Genomic DNA, 22,903 nt, shown 5'->3' on the forward strand with positions numbered 1-22,903 from the left:
GGAGCTTTTTAATTGCGCTAAATGGCAACTTGTTTGTTGTCTCTCATTTTTGCTTTCATATCCTTTATTGTAGCCGTGAACCGTGGCCTAACGTTATAAGTTTAAAAGACCTATTGACCGAGTCATAATTGTTCCATATTTAGTAGAGAGGGATATGAAAGATAAGCATATGGGGCGAGAAAAAGAAAGAAAAATTTTAGTTGGTGAATAAACATGAGAGATCTTTAAACCGAAATTTTTTTGAGGAGTATAAGTTCTGACACTCACACTACACACGTCTCATTCTGTTAATCTTTTCTGGGTAGTGTTCGAGTTTTAAATTGCGACAAAAGCGAGGCTTGTGATTTTCGAAGTATGAGCTTTTGATTGGGTGTGACGAGATTTGGTAGATTGAAAGGTTTTGATTGTGCCACTCTGTGTCGATATTTCTCATCTCTAATTTCTTCTGATTTGTTCGAGGACGAACAAAAGCTAAGTGTGGGGGATTTGATAAGCACGAATTTTATAGCTTATTTGGCACTTTATTTTGTCGTATTCGTGCTTATCTGGCATTTATATTCCGATTTTTGTGCATAAATCGTCATATTTTCTATGTTTGTAGGTTTGACTAAGATTTGAGAAAAACTGAATATTGAAGAAAAAGTCAAACAATTCAATGCCACGTTGGAACTTGGCCGAAGAACATGGAAAAATCTTAAGTCGCCAAGAGAATTGAAGGAAGGAAATCGCACGGACCCTGTGCATACTTTGGAAGAGGGTCCGTGCATGTTCGAAGCAAAAGACATTGGAAGAAAAATAATACACGGACCCCGTGCACAGTCTGGAAAAGGGTCCGTGTACCATCGGCTTTTGAGATGTTCGTCACAGAAAAATACACGGACCCCGTGCACCTTCTGAAAGAGGGTCCGTGTGGCTTCGTAAAATGTTTGGGCTGGAGTTTTTAATGCACGGACCTAGGAACGGACCATGTCCGGGATCCGTGTACATCGCAAATATGGAAAAAATTAATTCGCGCAGAATTTGAAAATTTTGGAACTCTGATTATTTTGGGCTACATTGGATATTATTTTGGACGAAAATAAAGGAGGTATAAAAGGGAATCAAACCCTAATTAGAGAGGACTTTTGAACTTCTGATTTTTGACTGATAGACTTTTGAGAGATTTTCGGGATTTGACGGCTGAGAGCTTGGAAGAGAAGAAACGCGCAACGCAAGTAAGATTCGGCACTATTGCTGAGAATTTTCTTTTCTTCTTTTTCTGTTTTATTTTATTATGAATTCAAACATGAAACTTTTGTTTGATTTTATTGTTATGGAATAGTCGTCTTTTGACCGGGGCCACAATAGGGCCAGACTATTGATTTTTGTTCATGGAACGGATTGATTGAATTTTGATTTATGGAATATTTATTGATTAATGTTTGTGCATAATTCTTGCTTTTAATCTGGCCAATTAATTGCATGTATGTCGTTCGATCTGGACTTGAAAAAGAAAATATTGAAATTAGCTTCAAAAATATTGATTAACACGTGGTTAAACCGACTAAAAATAGTATTCGATTTCAGTGTGCGATTTTAGGCGAAAGCTGAAATTCCATAACTCGTGAATGCGTTTTTGTTTAATTAAATTCAATTAGAAATAATTGTACTGTTAAATGAAAATAGGATTATTAATTCTAGAAATAGATTAATAATCATTCTAGGGAATTTCGTCGTGAATATGAATGAGTTTTGTTTGATTAAATCCAATACGTGATAATTATCGATGTCTGGTACCGTTGCGTGTTCCTGATCATTTTCCTAAAATTTGAATCAGTATTAAAGCTTTTCTGTTCATTTAATTTAATTTAAACTTCTGCTTTAGAATAATTTATTTTATTTTAATTAGTAGTTAATTTATAAAAATCCTTTATTTTAATTAGCCTAGATTAATTTGAATAGTCTATATCTTAGTATTTAATCGTTAGTCTCTGTGGGATCGACTTGGACTCTGTCCAACTATATTATAACTTGACCTAGTTCACTTGCTAGATTTTTTTCCAACCGAAATCGTCCGAAATCGTCGGTCACATACAAAGTTAAACCACTCCCCTTTGAAGAGGTGCAAAAACTTCATCTTCTCACATATAAATAGCTGTTGGAATGAACTTGCCAAGCCGGGGAATACACTTCCGGTGCTGATATCCTACAACGAGTCAACGACTAAGTGTGCCCACTACCCGTGCTTAATTTTGATTCATAGCCCAGGTAATGGGAATTGGGTTGTAAGCGCCTCCACTCTTTTTTGCAGATCCAGTACCTTGTCCATCAGAGGAAAGCTTGGGGAAGTGACGAATTTCATAAAGTCTTGTAGCTTCGAGCCGGTGACAGATTTCTTGGCTTCTAGGGTGATTTGCACACCCTCATGGATAAAATCTGCAACTGCTATGAATTCGTTTTCACTAAAGCCCCGGGTAGTCATTGCAGGCGAACCTATGCGTATCCCACCAGGCACTAGTGCACTTTTGTCACCTACAAATTTTAATGGGTAAAATGAGGGAAGCTGAAAATTTCTATGCCGATTACAAGCTCAGGCATTCAAATATTCATATTCTATTAAAAATTTGAAACAATAGGCCTCCTTCATATAACGTCTAATCTATTGTGTTTTCTTCAGAGAGAATGCTTAGCCTAGCCCCTTATCATATACCTTATTTCTTTATGCATGGATAGGGATCTATGTCAAAACCCTGATTAAGCGACGATTCGTTAAATTTATAACAAAATGGTAAAGGCGTATATTACAGAAATGGATCTTGCACACTCACCAGGTACTGAATTTTTATTGAGGGTGATGGATGCCATATCGAGAATTTTCTCCACCCTAGCACCGTCTATCCCCTGCGTATGGGAGAAGGGTTGATATATTACGACATATCACACATGATAAAGCATCCAAACAAAATAGGCAAAAAAAATACCCCCAAAGATTACAAGTAGTTGATTTCAAACATAAACTGATAGGCAATTGAGTGCTGGTAGAATGAATTTAAGAACAATTTCAAGTATGAAAACACAAATAATGTATCATCACTTGCCTTAAGAATATAATTTTGTTGTTCTGGGCTATATGAGAACAAGAAAAAATAAAATAAAAGTCTATGCTCACCAATGGGCGGAGATCCACAAGGACCAGATGGTTGTCACTCCCTCCAGAGACTAGTTTGTATCCCAACTCCATTAACCGGTTGGCAAGAGCTCTACAATTATTGACCACCTATCGGACAAACTGATGGTGTCAAAATAATCATACATGAAGGATCATTTAAAAAATAAAAATAAAACCCCGAACCTTATTTTGATAAGTCTTGAAAGCAGGTGATTTTGCGTGTTTTAAACAAACAGCAAGCCCCCCAATTGTGTGATTATGTGGACCTCCCTGTTCATGATAATAATCGGTTTGATCAAAGCAGAAATAAATATAAATTTGAACAAATATGCAATAATTCCGTAATGTAAATGTTTAGAGCATATTCAATGCATTAATGACAAGTAAATCACACTCCACAGACCTGTAGACCTGGAAAAACAGCATTGTTGATGGCAGATTCTAAATCAACTCCCAGAACAGGATCCTTCTTGAAAAAGATCATGCCGCCTCTAGGACCCCTCAGAGACTGAAAAGCATGTCCAAGTTATGGTCACGAAAATAAAGAGAATAAAATTTTATAAATTCAAGGATGACCCCGTTGCTGTCAAATTTGACAACAAAAAAGAAGACCACGTTAATTCATTCTACTTCTCGTAGGCAGCAATCCAGGTGCTTTGGTCCAAGTTTATGCAACTAATTACATAGAGCAGATAATTATAATTTATAGCCAACCTTATGTGTTGTAGTCGTAACAATGTCACAGTAATCAAAAGGATTAGCGACAACAGAGGCAGCAACAAGTCCACTTATGTGAGCCATATCCATCATGAGAAAAGCACCAACAGCATCAGCGATCTGCATATTAAAAACCACTGGTTAGATGCTGAACATGGACGAAAACACGAATAATGCAATATAAGCATACATGAGTATGGACGCGGTACATTAAAAATCATACCTTCCTCATGCGAGGATAGTCAAAATCTCTAGGATAAGCACTAGCACCAGCAATTATAAGTTTTGGACGAAACAGAGTAGCTGTTTTCTCAAGCATTTCATAATCAACAAAGCCTGCACAAAGTTTAATGTCAGTGATGGTTACAAATTACAATTAATATATGAAATCATGCTACTTAAACTTCATAACAAAATACCAAGACCTGTAGACTCATCGAGTCGATAGGGCATGGACTCAAAATAAATAGATGTGCCAGAAACTCGTCTCTTGGGAGTCATGAAACCATGTGACAAGTGTCCACCATGAGGCAGATCCAATCCCTGGAGTCACTAACCAATAAAATAAGAATAACTTCAAATAATTCAACAGATTGATGTTGGAGGAAAGGATGGTATTTTACCATTATGCGATCATGTGGATTAAGAACTGCAGTGTAAACCTCAAAATTAGCAGGAGAACCTGACAATGGCTGAACATTTACACCCCATTTTTCCCCATCCAAACTAAATGCTGCAAGCGCCCTCTCTTGACAAAGAGTCTCAAGTTCATCAATATACTCGTTGCCACCATAATATCTAGACAAATAAACATAAATAAATCTCGCATTACAACTTGTAACGATGTCCGGTGCTTATTATTGTACTGACGTCATTTTCCCTCATCCAAACAATTACCTTTTACCAGGTAGTCCTTCTGAGTATTTATTAGTGAGGCAAGAACCAACAGCTTCCATCACTGCACGCGATGTAAAATTCTCAGAAGCAATAAGTTCTAAGCTTCTAAATTGACGATTCTTCTCCCTGTCGATAATGGACCGAACTTCAGGATCTGCTTCACTCAAACCATAGTCCACATAGTTGCTCCCAGTACCTAATTGATCCATTTCATAATTAAAAAAACATGCAACTGTATAATGAATCAAATAAAGGGAAAGACATGGAACTTTATGCCAACTCGTCTGGGTTGCCAGGAGAATAAATGGAAAAAGCATCAAGTTGCAATTTCTCTGGAAGGCTCAAGCATTTTTCACCAACCAACAATGGCAATATCAAAGAAAACGCCACAGCTTTAAGGTTTTTAAATATAAAAAATTAAGGCACAAATATGTATAAAGACAATCATTAGTCAAAACACTGCCAAATCTCCCATAAATATCAGCAAATCAATTGCCACCTCAGCTAGTTACACTCATGAAATTCAACCGGATAACGTTGCAGACAGCAGTTACTGAGAAAAATATACTCGAAAATTATGGACTGGCTTAATAATTAATAATTATCACAAGAATGCGAGGGGATGCTACATAAATGGCACTTCTGTTTTTCAAATGTCATAGCCTAGGCGGATTCAGCATTAAGTTCTAATTTCTCGTGTCAGTAAAAGTATAAACGTGTAGGATATCCCTTTAAATCAAACAACAAATATACAAGCTTATCAAACTCAAGGAACTGAAATCAAGTGACACTCAAGTCTCACGCAAAACAACATCAAATTTAACGGAAAATATCAAACAAAATAAGATTCTGGGGCGAGAACCAAAGCAGACATTTATTGACATTTACAGAAGAACCACATATCGATACAAAGGAAATTAACACACACACACAACACTTGCAAGACATAATGATAATCTCTTATGCAGTGGATCATAATGTGTAAAAGCAATCCACGGTTTTCAATGTTTTAACTAAGTTTGATTTATAACATTTACCACTTGCACTTTCATGGATAGGAACAGACACGGAAGAGGCCGGTTTCCCGGTAACTAAGTTCGCTTCCAATGAAGACGACCTACATGGCCTCAATGAACCCAATTTCACGTTATTTGAGCACCCATTGATACCAGGGAATTTAGAAGGAAAGGTTGATCCCTGTGTCCAAAAAGTGTTTTGAATAGAGCTCATCATTGCAGATCCACCACAAGCCTGCATGCTCTATCTCTCTGACGCTACACTTTTAAGTTTACAGTGTTCGAACAAGATCTCCTACCTGAAGAGTTGAATTCAAGAAATTAGCTAAAAAATATTATAAATTGCAGGGTATCATATGAGTATGACAGCCATTTCACTAATTACCAGAAAATCAAGGGAAAGTAATCAAACTGACATCTTGTATAAGTCCCAACATACAGAAGTAACATAACAAAAACCAATAAAAGTTAATCAGCTTCTCCATACAAAAACTTATCACGAAATGTCCATAAATTCAACAAGCTCAACCGGACTTCATGAAGCTAACATCATTAACCCGCGCAAACAAACATCACAAATCCCCAACCAATCCATTAATCAAATTAATTTGCTTATCTTTGAGAATCCCTCGGAAATTAGTTGGTCCTCTAGCTGAAAGCACACATAAAACAACGACGCAAAACCAAACAGTAAAGAAAAACTCACACTTGTACGCAAAACTGGAATTTCCCGAATAATTGTTTTCCGTTGGTTTTCTCAATTTTGTACGCTGGTTTTTATACAAAGAGAGGAGACTGACTCAAGGTCGAAAACCTAGCTCGGTTAAAAAGCCCGCGCCTCTCTATTGATATCTTTTTTTAGTATTTTATTATTATTACTGGGTCATCGTGTGTTCTTCTTGGGGAAAAATTAAGAACAGGGAAATTTTTCAAAAACTTACAATAAAAAGTATTAATTTTTAAAATCGAAAACATGCAAAAAAATGCTATTATGATATTGTAAAATCATTAGTATGGTAAGATGAATGGTGTTTTAGGTAAATTTAAAATGACATCGTGATTTTATGTTATCAATGCAAAATGTTATTGTATTTTATACAATGTTTAAAAAACGATAGGCGTACGGTTTTTCTTTTTATCCTAAATATTTGATTCACTTTGATATTTTTAAGCCTAAATATTTAATTCGTCCTAAACGATTTTTTTAGTATAAATATGTAATTTTTTTTGTTCAGCATATTATTCATCTTCATTCGACACAAATTGATCGAAAAATATGTCAGTAATTTTTTTTAAAAGTTTAAATTTTTTTATCGATATATATATATATATTAATCTGGGCGATGATCTAAACGTATTTTTAGCCGCGTCAACGGTAATTAGGCGATCTAGGCTACCGATTAATAAATAGCACCCAGAGACATCGATCATCTAAAACTCGGTACGGTGAGCAACCGTTTAACGCTTAGGAGTCGCTTTTTAGAACAGTGGTTTTACATATCGATCGGCGATCATTATAGCACACGCATTGCATATACCTAAAGTTTTAATTTTTTAAGTTAAATTATATACTATTTTAAAATTTTTAACATGATGAAAGAAATTTAGTCGAATATGCAGAGGCAGACCCATGTAGGGTTCAGGGTGCATGCCCTCCCTCAAATTTTTATATAAATTATTAGTATATACTTATATTATTTTTAATAAAATAAAATATGATACATGTCAATTTTAAGTAATACTAATGTATTATATTCAAAAGAAAATATGTTTAGCAACTCATCAAATAATTGTATAATGAATTATTATGAATTGATGATAATGTTTTAACTTTTCTGATCGTCTTTTAGTTGGAATAAAATGCACATTCATGATTGTTTTATGAATTGTATCCAATAACGGTGCCAGATTTTTTTTTCTATCCAAAATAAAATTTTCTAAGCTCTCTATTTTTTATGTGTTGAACTTTTATTTTTTATTTTTAAAATTGTTTACGAGAATATTGACAAAATGGACTAAATTTAATGTATAAAAAACAGAAGAAATAAAATTAGGTCACCTGGGCGAAACAACACATAACTCTGTTCTTAATTGCACCTCTCATTAACAAAATTTCTAGCTCTGTCCCTGTGAATATGCACTTTTTTTTGGAGATAATGAGAATGATAAATTCAAGCGATTGAAACAACAATCAAACAAATGCTGTGAAGTATGAAAAAAGCGGAGGAGTTGGTTTGTGCATTGAACTTGTGTTTGTATCTTAATAAGTGATCATGTTATTTTCCAAAAAAAAAAAAAAAAAGTGATCATGTTAGGTTTTATGAAAAAGTAAACTAAAATATTAATATTTAGAGACCAAATAAGTTGCATAAATTAAATATTTTTATGGCTATACTTATTTATGATAAAACGTAGTTTTTCTAAGAGTGGAACCTTTATAAAATAATTATTATTTTATTATTATTGTTATTATTATTAATTGTGTAGGAAACGCTAACATAATAACAAATATCATATATAACATGTACGTGATATGTTTATATTTTTTATATGATTTTGATTTAAATGGTATTTAATATTTAAATTCGAAACAATTCTTTTACCATAAATTTTGTGATATTACATAATCAAATTATTAATGTCATCAATGAAAAATAGTATCCAATCTCGTCTGATTGATAAAAGCAAGTCTAAATTTTCAAACACATTAACAAAATGTTTGAGAAAACAAATTTTAGAAACAAAATTTCTTATGTTAACCATATTTAATGAAGATTTTAATATAATAAAATAATTGTACAAATAGTTAATGATATTAATTTAATGGAGGTAAGTTGGTAAAAAAATACGAGAGATGATATTAAAATGTAGAACGATATTATATATTTGATAATGATAACAAAGAAACGTAGCGTAAATGAGTGGACAGATGGAATATTTTTTAAGAAATTAATCAAATGTATTGTATTCGTGGATGACAAGATGACAATTGGTCAAGTTTAATCCGGTATCGTCTTTAAACCCTCACCAATGGAACGGTTTAGCCCGGTGAAGCGAGTTCGAGCATGCATGTCTCGTAATTCGATTGACCCGTACCACCATTATATATGTGTGCGTATATATATATATATATATATATATATATATATATATAAATCAAGAATTCATAAATTTATAACAAACCTTGAAGGTTTTTGAATTTAAACAACCTCTTTGAAATCTTCAAATACTTTTACAACTTCTTCAAATATTTTGAAGAATTTTATACATAATAAGATATACAAACAAACTTAAAAGTTATTTGGAAGGGTTGAAAAAAATCAACAAAGGAACGAGGAAAGAAAGGAGGAAAGTAAGTAAGAAAGAAAGTGAAATATTAGGTAGAAAGGTTGAGGGAATAGTTGAGAGAATTTGGAACAGAGAGTTTGAACGTGTATGTAAGTGTGCAGAAATGAATTGGTGTTTGAGTGTAAGAGAGGTTCCCCTTTTATGGACAAATAAGGGGGACATTTTCGAAATTTTAATTATTATTATTATTTCTTATACACTATAAATAACTCTACAATATAGAAATAACACGGTACAATAAAAATAATTTACAGGTATTTATATTTCACTGTTTCCAAAGACTGGTTCTTCTTTTTCTTCGAGATCATCATCATCTTCTAGATTAATTAAAGGTTATGGGGATTTTGACTTCTTCGTTGGTCCTGGTGAGAATTTTAATAAGATTGCCTGCATTTCTTCTGGAGTTTTAGTTGCTGCAAGCAAAGCTGCCATATGGGATTTTTGTGTTAGGAAATCTGTTTGCTGTAGTGATTGTAACGGTTTTGTGATAGGTTTCTAATTAGAAATCCTCATATTTTTGTCATTTTTGATCCATATCTGTACATTCGTTATTGAAAGGCTTGGGAGGATTTTGAACTTATTTCACCATTTTATTCTGAATCTTATTCTAATTTGTAGGGTTTTATCGGTTGAATACTCTAGTGTCCATGAGAGTACCCAAGGAAGATAAAATTTGGTGAAAAAAGTGCAAGATGTTGGAATCGCTTTTCGTCTTCTGATGGTATATACTAGGATCTAAATAGATTGTAATAATATTGGACAAGGTGTTTGAGGATTTCATAAGTAGAACCGAAATATTCCCACCATAAGTTCCATCAGTTTGAGGATTGTTTGGGATTGCAAGCTTTATTATCAAATGAGAATAGTCAGGTGTGTTTATGTTTATGGTTTAGTATGATCAAGAAGACATTGTACCAAGCTTATTGGTAATCCAAATAATTAAAATAATAATCGAAACCTTAGATTAGTGGGTTTTACAACACCACTAATTTACTATTATAATACGCAATTTAAATCCAAAAAATTAAATTGCAATTATTTAAATGTATATACATCTATATATGTGTGTGTATATACACATCTATATCTATATATATATTTATATATCAGTTTGATCCCACGCTCCCTAGAGTGTTGGAGATCCCGTGTATCCGTGTTCAAAACAACTCCGATTGTCTTGAAATTTTCACGGTAGGATCGTCTCAAAAATGCGAATCCAAGAATATATCATATGATACAAATTTTAATCTCGACGTTCGGAAATTTGAAAATGACCGGAAAATTAGGTGAAATATGCAATTTCCGGCCATCTTCAAATTTCTGACCACCGAAATTGAAATTTATATCATAAGATATATCGTTGGATTCACATTTTCGAGACGACCCTGCCGTAAAATTTCAAGACAATCGAAGTTGTTTTGGACACGGGTACACGTGGATCCCCCACACCATAAGATGCGTGAGATCAAAACTATATATATGAGTTTTGATATGGTGAGCATCTATCATGTGCACTTATGTGTGCACCTGCTGATGTGGCGTTCATCTATTGGATGTAAAGGATGTCACGTCAGCGGTGCACACAAAAGTGCACATCATGAGTGCTCATAATATCAAATTTGTATATATATATAGTAGAATGCTCAGCTGCCCAAGCATGTTTTTCCACTTGGTCCGCGACCACTAAAATCCGGTAGTGGGTTTTAGTGATTTTTTTTTGCATCACCAAAACCCACTACCGGATTTTAGTGGTCGCGAACCAAATGAAAAAACATGATTGAACAGCTGAAAATATATATATATATATATATATATATATATATGTATATATATATATTACGTGCAAGTGTACACATTATTCCGTGTATATTGTCGAAACCTATTTATATATTTTTATTTTATGTATTGAATAATGTATACTAATGCTTCATTTTAGCTCATAATATTTTATAATTAAAATAATTTCATTTTATTTCCCTAATAATAATGTATTTTGAACGAAAATATTTTTTATTAATATAAAATTGGAAATTCAATTTTAAGAGTTTTTTCATCGTATAATTACTAAAATTCAAATATTAAATAATTTTTTAGTAAGAGATATTCGGATTAGATCCACCAGGTTTTGCACATAGGTCGAGACAATTTTAAAGTGTGGTGATACGTATTTCGAGTTTAGCCAAACTCGCATACATTCGTCTTGTTGTTATCTTTAATTATACTAATGCTATTCATCGCGCATGTTTGCATAATAGAGATTTATTGTTCATCATTATATTAGATTCGCTAATCAAGTGACACTACCTCCTATTTTGTGTTTCACATAGAGATCACGTTAGTTTGTTAATGTGATTATTGATTTTATTTTCGATTTATTTCTAAATATTTTATCATCATACTATTTCGATTAGTCAATGTCGTATAAAAAACTAGTTTTCAATTTTATCCTGGATAATTTATCATGAAACTTAATGGTATAGTTCTTGTTAGTAATTTTCACCTCTCCCGGTCTTCTTTTCAAATTTTTTTCAAACTTCTCCTTGTTTTTTAGTGGTAATTGAAGTGATTACTCAAATTTATACATATTAAAATTCTTATATTATATTATATTATATTATATTATATATATTTACATCTTGGCGATCCCACAGCACCATATAGATTCCGTCTGGTCAATTAACGACGTTAAGGGACATTCAGTATCTAAGTGGGGCCCAATAACGGCGTCTCAAACCGTTTGAGGAGAAGCAATCCAGGCCGTTAATTATTTTTCAACGGCTGTGGATTGAATTGGAGAGGCAAGCGTAAACGAGAGGGTATAAAAATGGGATTGTTGTTCGGAAGTAAAAAAGAAGAGTAATTCCATATTTTCTTTTCATTCTTCACAAGAAAAACAAAGAGCTTCTCTCTCAAAATTTATCTTTTTTTCATATTTTCTTAAAAAATTCTTTAAAATGGCTAATTTGTTGCGTGAAATGCAGTGAATCCATTGTTTCCAGAAGAAGGTCTCTGTTTCTGTCTCTGAGTTTTATGAAGATATATGAGTTCTGTATCTCGGATTTAACATGTAATATGTATGTATATTATGCACTACAGGTGAATTTCAAGCGATTTGGAGTCGTTTCCAAGAGGGTGTTGACGATTGGTTGAGTTAGCAGGGTTTGAGAAGGCTGGAGAACTATCGGATTTTACGAAGGAAAATTGAATGCAGAGGTTTGTAATCATCGCTCTGTTTTCGTTTCTGCGGTTCTTATTGTGTTATCTTCGTAATTAACGCGCTTCTTTTCTGTAATTTTTGTTTTACAGGCACATCTGTGTAGATTTGATGTCAGTTTATTGCCTGTAATTATCGGAATCGAATACAAAAGCCTTAGATCGGAGCTCAGGTCTGTTGTTTTTCACGTTGAAATCGCTGTCGAAGATTGTAACCGAGGCTTGGATCTGTTCGAATGACTGGTTGAGATCGTTGTATCCGCGAGTTGACAGAGCCTGAAGGGTTCAAACAGCGGAAGTTGATGTAGATTTTGTGTCTCTGGTTAAGTACATAATATCAATTCATCTTGCTTGAAGTTTTCTGTGAGAAAATCATCAGCAAATTTGTCGCCAAAATCAGAGTAAATAAGGTGTGTAAATCTTCATTTCAGGAAATATCGAAAAATATGGTTGAATTTGAATTGTTTCTCACACATATTTATCTTCTGTAACTGCAGATTCAGAGCAATCGGTTTCGGTGTGCTTGGGTATTGATTCTCAGAGCAGATTACCATCGATTTCGTCAAAAATTTCCAGTGAAAGGAGGGAAAAGTACAGAGTTTCTCACACAGTCCCTTGTTTTAATTGAGACCTCCAGGTAATGGTATGGTGATGGAATTTGGTGACTTGCCCGCTCATCTCTGCCTTCTAACCTCCGAATCGCATCGATTTCCACCTTCTCCCACCTCTCACTCTGTGGAGATTTCGTCTTCTCTGATTCAAATTTTTTCACACACAAAGGTGCCAACCAAACTTCATTTGGTCATATTTTTCAACGCTCCTTTACATTTGGATATTGCCGAATTTTGTTCAGTTTCCCCCTCAATTCTTTATGGGAAACCCAGAAAACCAAGCCAGAGTCCCAAACAAAAACCAAACAATAACCATCCTCCCCGCCAGAAACCCAAATCTATTTCCATTTCTTCACAAATTCTGGGTTTTGTAAAATTTTTGGCCAAAATATACAACCAAAACTCAGCTTACAGAGCAATTCTTACCCATCAGTCAGCTGAATTCTGCATACTTTTTCCGCTAACAGAATCTGAACTTCCGTTAACGCTAATGGCGGAAATGTGATTGATTGAACAGGTGTATTTTGAATATGGAGAGGAACAATGGCCAATCGACCAATAATAGAAGCCGAGACGGGCCGCTACCATTGAGATCCGAGCCCAGGTCAACAACCGCTACGACGTCGTCCGAGTTCGTGCTACAGTGGGGTAATAGGAAAAGGCTGCGCTGCATGAAGATCCAAACGAACAAGGACTCAACCTCCGGATCCGGTCGACCCATGACCCGAGTCAATCGTCGGGTAATCAGATCGGATCTTGGCAAGGATCCGAATTGGCTTCAGCAGATAAATGCAGAAAAGGGTAACGGGAATGCGAATCTCCGTCAACGTCCGCCGTCACCTTCACAGCGAATTTTGAGGTAATCTTTCTAACCCTTTTTTTTTTTCAAAGAAAAAACTTGCAATGTTAGGATTATTTATTTAAATTAATTTCTAAATTTTTTCTCTATATAATTTTACTTTTCAAAAATATTCTATAACGTATAAAAATCTTTAGTAGTTTTTTTAGTGAAAAAAAATAATAAATCACATGTTATGTTTTCACAAAAACTCGCGTATATACGTTACCAATTAGATGGATCTCGACAGATTTATAAAAGAAATTTATTTTTTATATCAAAAATATTACTTTTATATTTTAGATCTAACGATCCTAAAAATTAAAATATAGATTACAAGAGATCTGTTTTATGTCTTTTTTTGGCAAAAACTCATAGGTCAATTTTTTGAGACATGTCACTTATATGAGTTATTCATTAAAAAATATTATATTTTATACCAAAAGTATTACTTATTATTATAAATATAAATAAGATTAACCTGTTTTATTTGTTAAACCGAAGAGTGTTAATCTGTTTTTTACAGAATTTTTATGTCTTTTGTTATGTATATTTAAAAAAATCGGTGATGTGATGGGAATATGACGGAGCACAGCATCATCAGCCACATTATAAAGACCCATAATTGAATCCAAAATTTATTAATTGTTAAAGGAGGTACCTACGCGGCTTGGTTTGCTTTAAAATTAAAGTTTTTAGAATAATATAGTTTGCATTAGAATATAATAATACAGTAATAAAAATATTTTTTCCTCTTTTGGTTGGGGACCTCGTCGATTTTTTTCTTAACAATATAATTTCTTTTATTTTTTTTGAGGCCGGCAGGAAAAAGTTCAGTCAATAGTAATGATTATGTTGAGATTTTTGTAAAAATAGCAAGGAAATATGTTTTAAACTTTTAAGGAATGAAAATAAAAATAAATGATATAGTTTAATATTTTATTTGCAGTGGTTGATATTTGATAATGGGAAACTTTGGAAAGCGGGCCGCCATTTGTCCTTTGATCCCTTCCTTTTTCATGAATGAATGAAACTAATTACTAATATGAATTTGTTACGATTAGGACACGTATACGGTATACATATTTCGATCCAAAGGTTCAAATTTTCTTCCACAAAATTATGCTCTAATCCTTGAAATCTCTCCTTCCCAACTGTACTTCGCTTTTGTGCTTTAGATTTGATTTCGCGCACAGTCTCAATTTTCTTGAGAATCCTTGACTCTTCTAAATATAAAAGCTGACCCAAATCCCAGCCACATCCTCCCTTAACAGCTCTCCTTTTTCTACGCCAAACCTTGTGATCTCCAACTACCCTACAAGGTTATTCCTGTAATTTCACCTTCACCCATTATTTTTCTTTAGTTTTTATCTGGAAAAAAGTGAACTTTTTTATATTTTTTTTACCAGCTTTTGGGCTGTAAATTTTTTTTGGGTAATTGATTTATGTATGTGTAGTGTCTCGTATATATTTTTTTTTATATATATGTATGATGTGATCGTTTGCTGAGAAATTTTCCTCGAGATTTCGTATGTTTTTGGGGCAGAGTTTATAATCTATGACTTAAATTAGATTTTTTTTTTTTAACTTTTGGTAACTTCGTAGTATATGTCAGTTTTTTTTTCCTCGTACCCTCTCCACTTGGATGGGATGCATATGCCGTTCTAACTTGTAATTTCTTATTGTCTTTAGGAATTCAGAGAGTTGGATTGGTATGAGGGGACACAGCAATGGTGTGAAGGGATTGGCTTCGCCGGATAGAGGTGGTGATAAGATCAAAGCTAATTGCAGTGCCAACCCCCAGAATAAAAAGAATGGCAATAATAATGGTAATCATCAAAATGACCACCACCACCACCACCAGGGCGGTGGCGGAAGTGGTGGTTCTGGGTCATCGGAGACTGCCCATGAAGGGAAGAAAGGTGGGTTTTTGTCAGGTAACGAGTCAGTCCCCGTAGTGTGGCCGCCTAAGTTTGTGATCGCCTTGACGAATAAGGAAAAAGAAGAGGATTTCATGGCAATTAAAGGCTCCAAACTTCCTCAAAGGCCAAAGAAACGAGCCAAGTTAATTCAGCGCACAGTCAATGTTAGTTTTACTACTCCCCTCTCTTTTCTCTATTTGCTGCATTCAAATAAGTTCATTATTTATCATATTCATTGCCTCGAATTAGTTGCTTTCATTGTGCTGAAAGTATAGGATGCTTTGATTTTGCTTACACTGTTTCCAAATATTCGTGGCTAGTTAGGTACTCATGTTTATTTCAACATCTTCCGCGTGCCTTGCATTACTTATGCTACTTCATTTATTGGATTTATTTATGAGTGCATTTTTCATGTCTACTTATCTCCAAGGAAACCTGAATTACATACAATTTTCAAATTTTCCATTTCTATCTCTGTGACCTGAAACCTGAGGCGACGATGATAGGCAGACCGATACAAACTTTATTAAGGCTAGGTGGTTTCAGCCATTGAAAAGCAACTTGTTTTACTTCACATGAATGAAAAGAATTTTTTTTTAAAAAAAATGTTTTTACGGATTTGTCATGCCCTGCTTGAAATGAAACTTTGTGGTTTTTAATTGCCGTAGGCGGTATGTTAAGAAACTTGTATCTTGTAACGCTACTTCCCTACCAAACGAAATGGAACTATAGAAAAGCATGTGTTCTTGGTGAAACCAACTATTGAGAGTTTGTATTTGACTTTCACGTTTTTTGTCCACCAAGCAGATACAGGATTTTTTGGCATAGCTAGTAGGAAACTAGAATTCAAATAGTTAGAATGTTTTATATAAAATTTCAACTTTTTTTTTTGCCCCAAGTGAGTCCGCCCACTGCTGGGTCCGCCCAGTAATGACCCTTTTGTCGTTTCTAAAAGCCATCTTTGAATATATTTCTGAATTTTCATCTACCCTGCTATTTTTATTAATTATTATTATTATTGTGGAGGAGATATGCTTTTGTCAATTATTGTTTTTGGTGGGGCTTGCTTTTCTTTCTTTCTTTCTTTTTATTTTCTTCTTTTTCCTTCACGTATATAAACATATATTATCGGATGATCCACTCTGTCTCGCGACGAACACAAGATAAACAAAGCACTAAAGGTTCAAGAGTCAATTTCTATGATTTGGTGCAAAATTATCAATTAGTGGTTCATAGTTGGGCACCAAGAATAGCATCTGATATTTCGTTACCATCCAATATCGACAACATTCAGTCGATTTCATGTATAATATTTCATTATCATCCGATATCTCGACAACATATGATATTGATAAATATTCATTCTTGAATTAATCTCACAGAAGAAACGTTACCGGCAACCTATAGTTTAGAGTATGGTCAATGCGTTTGATATGTGACATTACGACAATACATGAAACATGAAAAAAAAAAAAAAACAATATTAACCTGTATTATACCCATCCGAATTTGGATTCAAATCCGGTCTGATTCTGAATGTTTGATTGCAATTGCAGTTGGTATGCCCAGGTTCATGGTTATGCGATCTAACTCTTGAACGATACGAGGTTCGAGAGAAGAAAGTTTCCAAGAAGGTACTCTCTTTGTTTCTCCGTGATCCTCTTTTCTTCATCTAAAAACATGGAGTATATCAAGTCGACTCGAATTTATGATAATCGGTATAAATTGTATTTTCTTTTTTTTCGAAATTCTTTATAATGACACAGCACTTCACCATTTTCAGAGACCAAGAGGCTTGAAGGCTATGGGGAACATGGAATCAGACTCGGAGTAGAGGAATGTTTGAGGAATTGTAAAATTGTAATCTTTGAAAATTCGTACGCTTCTTCAGGACAAATAAACGAACGGTTTATTTAAACTCTCTGCGTTACTACTCCTACCAAAAAACATGAAAAATAAAAGCCAAGACTTATAGCATTAAACTATAGCGCCGCCAAGCAAGGAAGTTATTATTGTTACTTAATTAATTTTGACTAAACTTTTACTCTAAAAATAAATAAATTGACTAAACTTTTGATATATTTTCTTAAATTTAAATACACGATCCATGTTTATTACACAACCCACTCGCAAATCGTAATTAACAATAGTGCACCTATGATCAAGAAAACAAAACAATAGCGCACCGACGCGTTGGGCACTTGTATAAACTAATAAAGCTTATAAACTCATGATAACAATCACCCAATAGAAAGACACAATTTGCTAATTATACAGATTTTTAATAATTAGTAAATCGAAACACAAGTTGCGTGCTCGTATAATATTGTTTATAATTAATTTGATTTATATTAAAATAAAGATAAAATCATAATTATAAAAAGTAAGAGTTCAAACAAACGTAATAAAAGACCACGCTAGAATTGATTATAGCTACGTAGGGATCACACCATAATAGTAAAAATTAACAAGGGAACTGCATAACATTTTGAAATGATAAAAACAAAACAAAAGTAAAATATTAAGCTATGACACCACTTTTGGCTCTATTAATAATAGTGATAGAAGATCATAGATTACTCTAAAAGAAAAATAAAAAAATAGATGATCATAGATAACATATTGTCGCATGCATGAGATTACATGCTTTTTAGCAAATGACAAGGCAATGAAAATATTCCAAACCAAAAAATTATTTGACCAAAATTAAAAATATAACCAACCCTATTTCACATTTTATACAGGATACAAGTCATTTTAGGCCGAATCAATAAGGCAAACAATAAATCCAAGTGTAGCATAAAATTGAAGTGCAGGAAAACAATAAGCATCAATCATACAAAAGAAGTCATCCTTTTACATACAAGTTTAGTAGCAAGTTAGATGCTGATGCCCAACTTATTTTCTAGAACGATTCAGGAAGAGATTGTTTTTGAGTTACTTAACTACAGTGAATGCTGCACGGAGGTTAGAGATCATGACAGGGCATTCTCCCTTCTCATCGTATTCAACAAACTCCCCACCGGACAAGTCAACATCTGTAAACACGGTTCCTTCGATCTACAGGGGAACAAAAGGAGAGAACAACATAAACGAAAGCAACAATGTAGCACCCAAAAGAATCTTGACAAAATGTTTGTGAAAGAGAGAGTACATTCCATAAAAAAATAGCAGAAAGCACAAGATTGGCAAAAAAAGTTATCTACAAGTTGCATGGAGAGCTTCAAATTTAGCAAGGATGGCCAACTTAATTTTTTATGAGGTAGTTTGGAATGGGAGTTAAAACTTGAATGATCAGTAATCTTCATATAAGGGAGTTAAACGTTCCGACTACCCTCATTTGATGGTTGCACTCCTCACAAGAAGGAAAGCAAAGGAATTTGCAACAGACACACACTGAAAGAGTGAAAGTAAACATTGTGATACAGAGCTTTTCCTCTTCCAGATTCTATCGTATTTATTGGTGAACCTTATAATGTTATGTTTCTTTTCAGGTTTGCTCTATTTAATCAGCCAAGCCAAAATGCATCTTAGTACAACCATCGATACCTCAACATAGACATTGGTGGTTTCCTTTCTCCAATTAGCAGTCAAACAAGGAAATAAAATTTATGGGACCGCAGTATACTGATCTGTCAAAACTGATGGCAAAACGCATATAAAAACTACCATCGCCATAGAATTTCCTGAATTATCATCACCTAAACTCATCAACTATTTTCTCAACCTTTGTGACATAACAAAATACTGTTATTTCCTTCCTCTAGGCAGCTCAATCATGCTTGCAAATGTTCATGTATATTTGCGGAAGCAAATCATCTATGCAGAGCATCGAGTTTTGTAGCTAAGGAATTGATAATCTACCAATTATAAAGTAAGCTTTGAAGATGCATGAGGGAAAAAGGCTTTTACACTCAACCAGATAAAAAATAATTGGACGTACTGATTCAACTTTCCACCCACTTCCAAATACAAAGTCCAGAGGCTCATAACCCCTGCAGTCAAATAACATCAGAGGAGCAGACTTTCCATTCTCAGCATCTGCGTGAGTAAGAGGGCGGCCCCGGCCACTGATCATAGTCACAGTTCCTTCCCTAGCACAAAACTTGCACTGGAAGATGAAAAGATAATAAGAAATTACTCTAAAATGACAAATTATCCTAGCCAAACATAATTCAATTAGTTTGACAGGAATTTAAGAATCTCTCTCTCTCTCTCTCTCTCTCTCTCTCTCTCTCTCTCTCTGTGTCTGTCTGTCTGTCTGTGTGTGTGTGTGTGTGTGAGAGAGAGAGAGAGAGAGAGAGAGAGAGAGAGAGAGAGAGTACCTTTTGTGCAAGATGAGTTTCACTCTTGCCTTTTGTAGAAGAAACTGTCTCATTCAAACTAACACAAGTCTCTTTCTGTGTCAATTCTCCACAGTTTCCACATTTCAGCTACACACAGCAGATTAAAAGTACGCAATAGTGTGAGAAATGATTTTTTGAAAGAATGAAAATCGTTACCAATTCTTATTCAAGTAAATTCAAGACAACGTTTGATTGTTCGAGGTAACTTAAAAAATCATTATCAGATCTGAATCCCATTTAGATGGCCATTTTTGTGATATTCATTAAATGCCATGTTCCAGAATGTAAGCCAGTTGTAACAGGCTCTATGCCAAAACAAGACGACAACGAAGATTTACAAAGTGATAATAATTCTCTTATGCTAAAGCATGGGCAAAAACAAATGCCAATTACGTGTACTCAAATCAAGTTAACAACTTATATAAATGAAAACAAAGGCTTGAATGATGATCCCCACACTAAATCTAACAACTCGAAAGAGAATTAATATGAAACAATTACTCGAGACATTTATGCGACGAGCAACAGATATTATTTTGCTTTCACATCACATTGAAAGTAGCAGCCGTAAATACACAGCAGGAAACAAGACATATTATTCCGAAAAGACCAGGATGCAATTACACAGATACAAATCTAGACCATACTTAACCAGAGAAAATCTCAGCATCAGCAAATAATATACCTGCCCTTACATGCTCATACATAAAGATTTCCATCTACTATCCGTAAGTTATCTAGCTTCAAGCTATTTCCCATCAGTGCAACTAAATTGGACAAAAACCTTCAGCAAACTCTATGAGCATGCATTGTGAAAATATAAGGGAAAACTCTGTCAACACCGTACTAGCATACTATAACAATTAAGGTAAGGAATTCCACAAATAAATTACAGATGAGTTGAGCATGAAAACTACAATTCAAAATGGCTGATTAAACAGAAAATGACAGTGAGAACTAAACTAAACAGACATAGAGCAATCTCTGCCCCGAAAAACACAGAGAGGTAACCAAATCAACGCATTAACCGTAACAAAAGCATTTCAAACACGAAAGAATGATATTCGAACTCAAGCGACAAAACTAAGAACATATTGCAACCTATGGTAATCAGAGCAACCGAATCCGACATAGAAGTTCAAATACGATCATAATTCATGAACAATCTCCGATTTAGTCAAAGGTCGTGGATAAAATCGAGCGAAAACGGGCAGCAAGGAGAGAAAAAACCGAAAAATGGAGATACCTTGAAGTAGTAGGTGAAGTTAGCATCATCGCAACCGTCCTGAGGCTGGAAGCCGGTGAGATTCTCAAGCTCCGCGCTGATCATCAACATGTAGTTCACCATTATTTCACTGTAAACGCTTCGAATCTCCGAAATTCTCGCTCACTGAGAGTACTTCGCTCCATTCTTATGTAGGTATCTGAATTCAATTGTCGCGTTTTATCCCAACGCGACATCAAGATATAATCACACGATTTCTTGGTAAAGCGTTTCTATTTATACGCTTGCTTGACGGTTGACTCTTATTTATTGTCTTGCCATTTGGTCATTTATGTTATTTTGTATTTTTTTTTATTATTGATAATTTTAGTTATTTTTTATTTGGAGTGTTGATGTGATATTATACACTTCATTACTATCGGTCTGATCTGGCCATTTATGTTATCTTGTTTTTTTTAATTATTAGAAATTTTAGTAATTTTTTATTTGAGTGTTAATGTGATATTATGCACATCAACATTGTATTGTGAGCTGTGTAACATAAACGCCAATTTGAAAAAAAAAAAACTAAAATTAATCAAAATAATAGAAATATCGGATTAAAACTGAAATTTGACAATACGAAAGATCAAATAGCACAAATACAAGCGTATTTTAAAAAAAAATCGTAAAGAGACAAATGTATATGTTAAAAAAAATCTGTTATTATATTGACTTATTGCTTTATTTGTATTTGGATGGATTTGATTTGAATAAATATTTGAAGCTAAATTTGAAATAATACGTATATTGGGTAGATTCAAATGCATCATACAGGAGGAGTGTGAGTGAGATCTTACATGTATAGTCATTGCTTCAATGCAAATTTAATGGTTGAGATCTATCAATACGCGTGAGTCCTAATATTTTTACAGTGGACCTCACAAAATATTGAGTTTTTTGAATAATAGACAAATTTTTTCTACTTATAAAAGGTTGTTAAAAAACACACCAACATAATCTTTATTTATATACTTTATTGTCAAATTTTAAAAAAAATATAATGCACTTAACATAATGTGAATGGTCATACATAGGGTGAATTGTCCAAAAATTCCTAAACTCAAACATAAATGTGTGGACAGTCCTTGTGTCATAAAAACTTCATTTGAACTCCCCGACATCATAGTTTCATGTATAATCAGTCCCTAAAACCCAAAATGACATAAATGACCTTTTATTCTTCATTCCCACGCTAAAATCTCTTCTCCTCCACTTTGCTGTCATTTCTTCCAATCAATAAGCACCAAGTACAATGGCTTCCCACCTCCACATCGTTTCAATAAGCACCAAGTATCTTTTGGGTTCATAGTCATCCCCACCAAAACCCAATTATCAACCAAAGCTCATAAAAGTTGGAAATCCAAGCTAAAAATAACTCTAAATCACCATTCCATTACAACAAAAACGAGAATCAGAAGGCCCTTCGAAGATCCACTTCAAAAAGAGCCAAGAAAACAGAAGTATCAACAAAAAATCACTGTAAAATTGTTTTGTATAAGTTTTTCAAAAAAAAAATTCCTGTAAATTATGTTTTCAACACTCATTAGGCATTTAAATTCTCGTTCCCACATGATTATCAT

General features: G+C 33.9%; 3 protein-coding genes across 8 annotated transcripts; 1 reads left to right on the forward strand and 2 right to left on the reverse strand.

Moving 5' to 3' along the window:
- Positions 1–1,999: 1,999 nt before the first annotated feature.
- LOC140871343 (serine hydroxymethyltransferase 3, chloroplastic) lies at positions 2,000–6,612 on the reverse strand. 3 transcript variants are annotated; one of them, XM_073273810.1, is made up of 12 exons: positions 6,485–6,612; positions 5,803–6,077; positions 4,763–4,958; positions 4,489–4,663; positions 4,291–4,408; positions 4,089–4,201; positions 3,863–3,985; positions 3,552–3,656; positions 3,332–3,418; positions 3,149–3,256; positions 2,808–2,880; positions 2,000–2,511 (listed from the first exon to the last, which is right to left on the reverse strand). In XM_073273810.1, the coding sequence occupies exons 2-12, from the start codon at positions 6,017–6,019 to the stop codon at positions 2,237–2,239; spliced, it is 1,590 nt and encodes a 529-aa protein (XP_073129911.1). In that variant the 5' UTR covers positions 6,020–6,077; positions 6,485–6,612; the 3' UTR covers positions 2,000–2,236. The 3 variants fall into 3 exon arrangements, with proteins under 3 accessions (XP_073129911.1, XP_073129909.1, XP_073129910.1); XM_073273808.1 differs by having other exon boundaries at positions 5,800–6,077; XM_073273809.1 differs by lacking the exon at positions 6,485–6,612 and adding an exon at positions 6,164–6,288 and having other exon boundaries at positions 5,800–6,077.
- Positions 6,613–11,983: 5,371 nt separating this feature from the next.
- Positions 11,984–18,278, forward strand: LOC140871669 (uncharacterized). 2 transcript variants are annotated; one of them, XM_073274285.1, is made up of 8 exons: positions 11,984–12,131; positions 12,223–12,339; positions 12,433–12,749; positions 12,837–12,976; positions 13,468–13,809; positions 15,481–15,874; positions 17,267–17,344; positions 17,494–18,278. In XM_073274285.1, exons 5-8 carry the CDS (start codon positions 13,481–13,483, stop codon positions 17,542–17,544), a joined length of 852 nt encoding a protein of 283 aa, XP_073130386.1. In that variant the 5' UTR covers positions 11,984–12,131; positions 12,223–12,339; positions 12,433–12,749; positions 12,837–12,976; positions 13,468–13,480; the 3' UTR covers positions 17,545–18,278. The 2 variants fall into 2 exon arrangements, with proteins under 2 accessions (XP_073130386.1, XP_073130387.1); XM_073274286.1 differs by lacking the exons at positions 11,984–12,131; positions 12,223–12,339; positions 12,433–12,749; positions 12,837–12,976 and adding an exon at positions 12,994–13,119.
- On the reverse strand, positions 17,275–21,497 carry LOC140871670 (uncharacterized). Of its 3 annotated transcripts, none has more exons than XM_073274287.1 (4): positions 21,303–21,494; positions 20,036–20,143; positions 19,575–19,821; positions 17,275–17,382 (listed from the first exon to the last, which is right to left on the reverse strand). In XM_073274287.1, exons 1-4 carry the CDS (start codon positions 21,402–21,404, stop codon positions 17,297–17,299), a joined length of 543 nt encoding a protein of 180 aa, XP_073130388.1. In that variant the 5' UTR covers positions 21,405–21,494; the 3' UTR covers positions 17,275–17,296. The 3 variants fall into 3 exon arrangements, with proteins under 3 accessions (XP_073130388.1, XP_073130390.1, XP_073130389.1); XM_073274288.1 differs by lacking the exon at positions 17,275–17,382 and adding an exon at positions 18,494–18,770 and having other exon boundaries at positions 19,654–19,821; positions 21,303–21,482; XM_073274289.1 differs by lacking the exon at positions 20,036–20,143 and having other exon boundaries at positions 21,303–21,497.
- Between the last annotated feature and the right edge of the window lie 1,406 nt (positions 21,498–22,903).

Source organism: Henckelia pumila, unplaced genomic scaffold, assembly GCF_033568475.1.
Source record: "Henckelia pumila isolate YLH828 unplaced genomic scaffold, ASM3356847v2 CTG_461:::fragment_3, whole genome shotgun sequence".
NCBI classification, from domain to species: Eukaryota; Viridiplantae; Streptophyta; class Magnoliopsida; order Lamiales; family Gesneriaceae; genus Henckelia; species Henckelia pumila.

Excerpts from the sequence above, each read along its gene's own strand:
- LOC140871343 (XM_073273808.1), bottom strand. The coding sequence starts at position 6,019 with ATGCAGGCTTGTGGTGGATCTGCAATGATGAGCTCTATTCAAAACACT. Across the intron at positions 4,959-5,799 it reads TATCCATGAAAGTGCAAGTG|GTACTGGGAGCAACTATGTG; the intron begins GTAAATGTTATA and ends TGGATCAATTAG. Across the intron at positions 4,664-4,762 it reads GAAGGACTACCTGGTAAAAG|ATATTATGGTGGCAACGAGT; the intron begins GTAATTGTTTGG and ends TTATTTGTCTAG.
- LOC140871669 (XM_073274285.1), top strand. The coding sequence starts at position 13,481 with ATGGAGAGGAACAATGGCCAATCGACCAATAATAGAAGCCGAGACGGG. Across the intron at positions 13,810-15,480 it reads CCTTCACAGCGAATTTTGAG|GAATTCAGAGAGTTGGATTG; the intron begins GTAATCTTTCTA and ends TATTGTCTTTAG. Across the intron at positions 17,345-17,493 it reads AGAAGAAAGTTTCCAAGAAG|AGACCAAGAGGCTTGAAGGC; the intron begins GTACTCTCTTTG and ends CACCATTTTCAG.
- LOC140871670 (XM_073274287.1), bottom strand. The coding sequence starts at position 21,404 with ATGGTGAACTACATGTTGATGATCAGCGCGGAGCTTGAGAATCTCACC. Across the intron at positions 20,144-21,302 it reads ACTTCACCTACTACTTCAAG|CTGAAATGTGGAAACTGTGG; the intron begins GTATCTCCATTT and ends TGCTGTGTGTAG. Across the intron at positions 17,383-19,574 it reads CAAAGCTTACTTTATAATTG|ATGAAGAAAAGAGGATCACG; the intron begins GTAGATTATCAA and ends CCATGTTTTTAG.